The sequence below is a fragment of the Rhinichthys klamathensis genome, unplaced genomic scaffold, assembly GCF_029890125.1.
Source record: "Rhinichthys klamathensis goyatoka isolate OS25496 unplaced genomic scaffold, OSU_Roscu_1.1 h1tg001145l_1, whole genome shotgun sequence".
Lineage (NCBI taxonomy): Eukaryota > Metazoa > Chordata > Actinopteri > Cypriniformes > Leuciscidae > Rhinichthys > Rhinichthys klamathensis.
In genome coordinates, this window is record NW_026607363.1 from 1,007 (window position 1) to 10,000 (window position 8,994).

Genomic DNA, 8,994 nt, shown 5'->3' on the forward strand with positions numbered 1-8,994 from the left:
GTGTGTGAGTGAGTGAGTGAGTGAGTGAGTGAGTGAGTGAGTGGGTGAGTGAGTGAGTGAGTGAGTGAGTGTGTGAGTGAGTGGGTGAGTGAGTGTGAGTGAGTGAGTGAGTGTGTGAGTGAGTGAGTGAGTGAGTGAGTGTGTGAGTGAGTGGGTGAGTGAGTGAGTGAGTGAGTGAGTGAGTGAGTGAGTGAGTGAGTGGGTGAGTGAGTGGGTGAGTGAGTGTGAGTGAGTGAGTGAGTGAGTGAGTGAGTGAGTGAGTGAGTGAGTGAGTGAGTGAGTGTGTGAGTGGGTGAGTGAGTGGGTGAGTGAGTGAGTGAGTGAGTGAGTGAGTGAGTGAGTGAGTGAGTGAGTGAGTGGGTGAGTGAGTGAGTGAGTGAGTGAGTGAGTGAGTGAGTGTGTGAGTGAGTGGGTGAGTGAGTGTGAGTGAGTGAGTGAGTGAGTGAGTGAGTGAGTGTGTGAGTGAGTGAGTGTGTGAGTGTGTGAGTGAGTGAGTGAGTGAGTGAGTGAGTGAGTGAGTGAGTGTGTGAGTGAGTGGGTGAGTGAGTGTGAGTGAGTGAGTGAGTGTGTGAGTGTGTGAGTGAGTGAGTGAGTGAGTGAGTGAGTGAGTGAGTGAGTGTGTGAGTGTGTGTGTGAGTGAGTGAGTGAGTGAGTGAGTGAGTGAGTGAGTGAGTGAGTGAGTGAGTGAGTGAGTGAGTGAGCTGCGCCAACTACAACATCCGAGCCGTAAAAAAGCTTTATATTACACACTCATACACACTCAGATCAATGTGGTTTTGCCCTGCAGGAGCAGTGTTGGGGGAAACGTATTACAAGTAACTTGAGTTACGTAATTAGATTACTTTTCCAAGTAATTAGCAAAGTAACATATTACTTTTTCAATTTACAACAAAATATCAAAGTTACTTTTTCAAATAAGTAATGCTAGTTAATTTTACACATTTATTGACTGACAGCTCTCCTGTCCCAATGTTGAGAGAAATAAAGTGAGGAGGTGTGTGTGTGTGTGTGTGTGTGTGTAAACATGATGGTTATTTTAGTTCTAGACTAAATGTGAACTTACATTTACTCGTCTCACTTGCACGAAAATATTCAGTATTCCTCAAAATGAATATAAACAGTAAAATGCAATCTCAGAATTTTACTCACAACTTTTATAATTATAATTATAATTACTTTTATTAAACTATATTAATTACACAAATTTACTTTATGTATTTAATCTCACTTTATTAACCAATGTCTTTGCTGCTGACCTTCAATGATCTTATTCAACCATACTAATAAACAAAAAATGACTGGATTAGATTTAGAAATAAGAGTGTTGAACTTCCGTCTCCTGTATCCTATTGTTCTTTAATCCAGAATAACAGCAGCTGAAAGATTTGTTTGAGCGGCGCCCTCTACTGTACTCTACTGTACACTACTGTACTCTACAGTACACTACTGTACTCTACCTCTACTGTGCTCTACTGTACTGTACTCTACTGCACTCTACTGTACTCTACTGTACTCTACTGCACTCTACTGTAAGCTACTATACTCTACTATACACTACCTCTTCTGTACTCTACTGTACTCTACTGTACACTACCTCTACTGTACTCTACTATACACTACCTCTCCTGTACTCTACTTTACTCTACTGTACTCTACTGTACTCTACTGTACACTACTGTACTCTACAGTACACTACTGTACTCTACAGTACACTACTGTACTCTACCTCTACTGTACTCTACTGTACACTACTGTACTCTACTGTACACTACTGTACTCTACTGTACACTACTGTACTCTACAGTACACTACTGTACTCTACCTCTACTGTACTCTACTGTACACTACTGTACTCTACCTCTACTGTACACTACTGTACTCTACTGTACACTACTGTACTCTACAGTACACTACTGTACTCTACCTCTACTGTGCTCTACTGTACTGTACTCTACTGTACTCTACTGCACTCTACTGTAAGCTACTATACTCTACTATACACTACCTCTTCTGTACTCTACTGTACTCTACTGTACACTACCTCTACTGTACTCTACTATACACTACCTCTACTGTACTCTACTTTACTCTACTGTAAGCTACTATACTCTACTATACACTACCTCTTCTGTACTCTACTGTACTCTACTGTACACTACCTCTACTTTACTCTACTGTACTCTACCTCTGCTGTACTCTAATGTACACTACCTTTACTGTGCTCTTTTGTACTCTACTGTACACTATCTCCACTGTACTCTATGCATTTCCTCCAGCCTGAGGATTACTCATTTCACTTTTGGTGTAAAAGGGCCTTAACATTTGCCAAAAATATAACTTTTCATTGTTATTAAAAAAACAAACAAGCAAGCCCAGCCCAGGTGAGAAAAAGTAACGCAAAAGTAACGTAACGCATTACTTTTCGCATTATGCAAAATTTCGTTTTTCATTTGAATTTTCAACTAAGTAACGCAATTAGTTACTTTTTTTGGGAGCAATATTGTAATGTATTACTTTTAAAAGTAACTTTCCCCAACACTGGTCAGGAGAGTGTGACACTCCTGCAAGAAAAGCTCATCCTGACAGCCGTCGAGTCTCAGGCGTCCTCTCTGAGTTAAAGAGGAGCACGACAGATAAAAACTTTAGTCAAGCAGGAGATTTACAAAAACACACACATCTGAGCCAGAAATACAGACACACACAGACACACACATCTGAGCCAGAAACACAGACACACACTGAAGGAACTGAACGGAAGCTACCGATGGTCTGGAAGTTCAGAGCCACGAGCTGACAGCCGGCGTTCCAGAAGACTTGAGGCATGTAGTTCGAGGAGTCGACTCGCGTTCCTTTGGGATAAATTCTGCTCAGCTGTAGTTTATTATACCTGTGTGAAGGAGTTAAGAATCTCTAACAAAGGATAAAATTCTATAATGATGACTTTGTTGGTTTGTTGGCCAGAGGAGAACTGAGCGACTGAGTCTGGTTTCTCTCAAGGGTTTTCCTCCATTCTGTCACTGATGGAGTTTGGGTTCCTGCCGCTGTCGCCTGTGATGGATTTTTTTAATTGATCATAACTTACATTTATTTTTCTTGCAGGAATAGCATTCATATGCTTTTGAATCCTACATGTTTCCAAAACTTTTGGTTAAAAAAACTCAGTCAGTGTGTGTGTGTCTGAATATAACAAAAGTGGAAATGAAACTAGACGGATGTCTAGGTTTATAAACTCGTGACTTTGAGTACCAAAGTAAAGCAATCAAGAAAACAAAGTTTGCTTCTACCTAGTAACAGGAGGGTTTGCATATGAAGAACCAATCAAATTGTAGGAAATTATGTAATGAATCATGTCACCTCTGCCATGCTCCTTCTATAAAAACTGTTGTATTCTTTTTGCTGGTGGGATTCTCTCTGAGTTTTGTCTGAGATCCTCCGGCCGTGATTAAAGCATGTTCGAAGGCATTGTCTGGAGTCCTAATCGACGTCGAGTAGGAGATGCGCTAGAGTATAAATATTATTGAACGTCGATCAGAAGACGTTTAGGGACGCCGATTAGAAGACGACCCAGGTAGACTTAAGTCAGGTGCAAAAGAAGAAAAAATCTACCACACACCGCTGGCTTCATTAGAAGAAGAAGAAGAAGAAGAAGAAGAAGAAGAAGAAGAAGAAGAAGAAGAAGAAGAAGAAGAAGAAGAAGAAGAAGAAGAAGAAGAAGAAGAAGAAGAAGAAGAAGAAGAAGAAGAAGAAGAAGAAGAAGAAGAAGAAGAAGAAGAAGAAGAAGAAGAAAAAGAAGTTTTATTTATATAGCGCCTTTCCGTAGCTCAAGGTCGCTTTAGATTGTACATTACAATACATTTACACACCCACACACATTAAAATCCCATAAGGACACATATCGCAGACCAAGAAATAGAGCATTGCAATAATCCAGACGTGATGTGATCAATGCTAGAATTAAGGTTCCAGCATCAGCTAAAGTGAGAGAAGATCGAAGACGTGCGATATTACGAAGATGGAAAAAAGAGTTTTTAACAAGAGAAGAAATATGAGAGCCAAAAGATAGAGTTGAGTCGATTAAAGCCTAGTTCACACTACATGATTTTTAGCCCGATTTGCAAATCGTTGAGCTCGCCGACAGGTCAGGGTGTTATCGCGTGCAAATCGCGGGAGATTAGCGGGCGATGAACGCTCGCCAATCTGTTAGTATGAAAGAGCCAACAACGCTTCAAAGACGCTCGCAGACGCGTCGCCGAGCCCAGAAAAATATCTAGCATGCTAGATATCCAGAGCTGTCGCACGACTCAAGCTCACGTGATGTCATGAGCTACAGCCAATCAGAGCAAGGCATGTTCGCGTGTTGTGTTCTTCTTCGTCTTCTTCGCTGGGTATTGGCGCGCGTGCTGTTTCACATCATTTCCGGTTCGTTTTATCGCGTGATTTTTCGTGACAAAACATGGTTTGTAGACAAAATAGAATCGTTGGGTGACAGAGTTGTTGTCAACTGGTGTAGTGCGTTACCTCCTGTTGCGGATCAATCACGTCGTGTCGTGTGGTGTGAACAGCTCAACAACTTGAACACTCCTGATTTCACAGAGAGCAAGTCATGTAGTGTGAACCGCACAGTTCAGCCCGACGTTTTAAAATCATGTAGTGTGAACTAGGCTTAAGACACCAAGGTTACGAACAGATGACGAAGGCTTAACATGAACTCCATCAGCATCACAGGACAGGTCCATCCTTCTGACTGCGGCAGCGAGCCAATCACCAATATCTCAGATGTTATTATTTCATTTGAGGACATCCAGTGCTTGATGTCGCTGAGGCGGCGACCCTCAGGTTTCATCGTTCGGGGTTCAGGAGTGAAGCAGGGTGAGGCCCGGGTAGAAGGATCCCGTCTAGTTTTAACAGGAGCGGGCCTCTCAAGTATTAGAGGAAAAGCATTTACACAGATAGTAAACACAGGGTAGAAGCCCTTATTGAAACAGAGAAAGAAGTTGGATTCACAGAATTGATTTTACGATAAGTGAGCATTTTCTTCAGTGGTGATATAGATATTGGAAAACTAAAACTGAAATTTATATATAAAATTGAGTTTGTGATCTGAGAAAGCAAAATCAGAGCCACTAATGATATGTTATGAAGGGTTATGTACATCAGGCGTATTGTGTAAGCCTGATGTCCGTATGAGATCCGGTATATGACCCCCAGTATCATTAGTCGGGAAACTTAATATTTAACAGTATTATTGATCTGACTGCACTGAGCTGATGATGACATCACTGTTTTCTACAGAAGATAGATGAAATTATACGATTCATAATTGAATTGTTTTTTGCCCGTTTGTCACTGTAAAGCTGCTTTGAAACAATCTGTGTTGTATAAGCTATATAAAACTTTAATTGAACACAAAATTACACTTCGACCGGCAAAAGTTCAGTACAAGCAAAAGATACTCGACGAACTCCACCGGCGATTCCTTGAGCAGCTCCAGCGCTTTAGTTTCCACAAACGACGACATTTCGTAACTTCGATCAGTTTCTGTGGAAAACAAACACAGCCGTGAACCGTAACACACACCGTAACACGTAACACACACAGATCTTACAGCGAAACACATCTTGTGGCGTAACAACAGACTGACTTACTTTTGCACGCCTCGAAGGAGTGGAATTTAACAGGCTGAACGTAGTTGACTAAGTTGGACATCTCCTCTGTGGCGAACGCTTCATTTACTGCCATCCCCTGCAGACACACACACACACACACACACAGCAGAGACACACACACACACAGCAGAGACACATGTGTTACTCTCTCTCTCTCTCACACACACACACACACACACACACACACAGCAGAGACACATGTGTTACTCTCTCTCTCTCTCTCTCTCTCTCTCTCTCTCACACACACACACACACACACACACACAGCAGAGACACATGTGTTACTCTCTCTCTCTCTCTCTCTCTCTCTCTCTCTCTCACACACACACACACACACACAGCAGAGACACATGTGTTACTCTCTCTCTCTCTCTCTCTCTCTCTCTCTCACACACACACACACACACACACACAGCAGAGACACATGTGTTACTCTCTCTCTCTCTCTCTCTCTCACACACACAGCAGAGACACATGTGTTACTCTCTCTCTCTCTCACACACACACACACACACACACACACACACAGCAGAGACACATGTGTTACTCTCTCTCTCTCTCTCACACACACACACACACACACACAGCAGAGACACATGTGTTACTCTCTCTCTCTCTCACACACACACACACACACACAGCAGAGACACATGTGTTACTCTCTCTCTCTCACACACACACACACACACACACACAGCAGAGACACATGTGTTACTCTCTCTCTCTCTCTCACACACTCACACACTCACTCACACACACACACACGCACACAGCAGAGACACATGTGTTACTCTCTCTCTCTCTCTCTCTCTCTCTCACACACACACACACACACACAGCAGAGACCATGTGTTACTCTCTCTCTCTCTCTCTCTCTCTCACACACACACACACACACACACACACACACACACACACACACACAGCAGAGACACATGTGTTACTCACTCTCTCTTTCTCTCTCACACACACACACACACACACACACAGCAGAGACACATGTGTTACTCTCTCTTTCTCACACACACACACTCACTCACTCACTCACTCACACACACAGCAGTGACACATGTGTTACTCTCTCTCTCTCTCTCTCACACACACACACACACACACACACACACACACACACAGTAGTGAAGTGAACATCAGTAAATGATTGTTGTATTTAAACAGCAGTGTTTTACACTGAAACACGAGGGCTGTTGGTATGAATGATGTGTGTAATGAACTGTGTTCAGAGTTCTGCTGGAAGTTGATTCAGTGTAAAGCGGATCATGTGTCGTTTCCAGATTCGGTATATGAGTGAATATGAGCGTCTCCTCGAGTAACACTTTCAGTGTGTGAACATCTTTAAAACACCAATGACACTGACCTCATCAATGGACTTCTTTCTGTAACCGTTCTCATCCTCCACGTCGCTGTCTGCATCCGCTTCACCTGAGGGACAGACGGCACTCAGTGTGAGGAGCGCGGCTCAACTTACCCCACTCAACCAAACCTCTGTGATCGGCCAGACCTGTGTTGTGTGATAAGCTGGACTTGATTCCCGGGACTCTCCTGTCTCCTCTCTCTGTCCCGTCTGCACGAGCCTCTGTCTCCGTGTGTGTCGAGCCTAAACACACACACTCAGCGTTTAACACAGTCTCATCCCAAGACGTCATCTGTCTGACGCTTTTGACCATACGTCAACATCCGACGTTTTAGGGTCCCCTTTAGCGTCAGTTAGATGACGCGGGTAGGTTTAGGTCTGGGTTAGGATTAGGGTTAGATAGCGTCATCTAACTGACGTTAAAGGGGACCCTAAAACGTCGGATGTTGACGTATGGTCAAAAGCGTCAGACAGATGACGTCTTGGGATGAGACTGGGCTGCAGCGTTACACAACACACACACACGACTGGAGTTTCAGCTTCACCAGCCGCTGGGAAACAGCACGGCTGGAACTGATCATTGAGGAATATAGAAACAGGAGCGAGTGCAGCGGTGAACTCGGAGACGTTTACAGTCGCAATGAATCCGAAGAATCTTAGATTATCGGAAAAATAAAAGAACTGCGAAGCGGTGACTTGATTCTGTTGAGAAAGTGTGTGTTATCTTCAAAAACGGAGACGGATCTGAATGCGAGTGCAGTGGACTGTAAAAAAGGGGCGGGGTTTAATCGGGCCAAATGATTGGTCAATCCTGTCACAGAGAGAACTAAAAATGACTAGAAAGAAATATGCCGGGATTAACTGAAATATATATGGGGGGGATTTACAATTCATGCCAGTTTTAACCAAAGACAAATTTGACATCCTGCATCTTCCTCGCCGTAATGTTGATACACACATTACACGATCACACTGAATATGAACACAAACCAGGATAAAATAACATCAGTGGGAAAGACAAACAGCACTAATGTGAGAGGTTCACACACACACACACACACACACTCACTCAAACACACACACTCACTCAAACACACACACACCTGCGCTGGGAGACGAGGGCTCACACACACACACACCTGCGCTGGGAGACGAGGGCTCACACACACACACACACACACCTGCGCTGGGAGACGAGGGCTCACACACACACACACACACCTGCGCTGGGAGACGAGGGCTCACACACACACACACACACACACACACCTGCGCTGGGAGACGAGGGCTCACACACACACACACACACACACACACCTGCGCTGGGAGACGAGGGCTCACACACACACACACCTGCGCTGGGAGACGAGGGCTCACACACACACACACACACACACCTGCGCTGGGAGACGAGGGCTCACACACACACACACACACACACACACACACACACACACACACACACACACCTGCGCTGGGAGACGAGGGCTCACACACACACACACACACACACACACACCTGCGCTGGGAGACGAGGGCTCACACACACACACACACACACACACACACCTGCGCTGGGAGACGAGGGCTCACACACACACACACCTGCGCTGGGAGACGAGGGCTCACACACACACACACACACACCTGCGCTGGGAGACGAGGGCTCACACACACACACACACACACACACCTGCGCTGGGAGACGAGGGCTCACACACACACACACACACACCTGCGCTGGGAGACGAGGGCTCACACACACACACACACACACACCTGCGCTGGGAGACGAGGGCTCACACACACACACACCTGCGCTGGGAGACGAGGGCTCACACCCACACACACACACACACACCTGCGCTGGGAGACGAGGGCTCACACACACACACACCTGCGCTGGGAGACGAGCGCTCTCACACACACACACACACACACACCTGCGCTGGGAGA

General features: G+C 44.9%; 1 protein-coding gene across 1 annotated transcript in view; it reads right to left on the reverse strand.

Annotated features, from left to right (window-relative positions):
* Positions 1-2,720: 2,720 nt before the first annotated feature.
* LOC130079594 (1-phosphatidylinositol 4,5-bisphosphate phosphodiesterase beta-1-like) overlaps positions 2,721-8,994 on the reverse strand; it is a gene marked incomplete at its 3' end in the record, with an annotated part of 31,454 nt that continues 25,180 nt past the window's right edge. Inside the window, exons 12-16 of the mRNA XM_056244907.1 lie at positions 7,186-7,281; positions 7,042-7,106; positions 5,646-5,742; positions 5,454-5,538; positions 2,721-2,887 (exon numbers count right to left, since the gene is read on the reverse strand). Of these exons, the coding sequence (XP_056100882.1) occupies positions 2,721-2,887; positions 5,454-5,538; positions 5,646-5,742; positions 7,042-7,106; positions 7,186-7,281 (510 nt within the window). The remainder of the gene's footprint in view (positions 2,888-5,453; positions 5,539-5,645; positions 5,743-7,041; positions 7,107-7,185; positions 7,282-8,994) is intronic.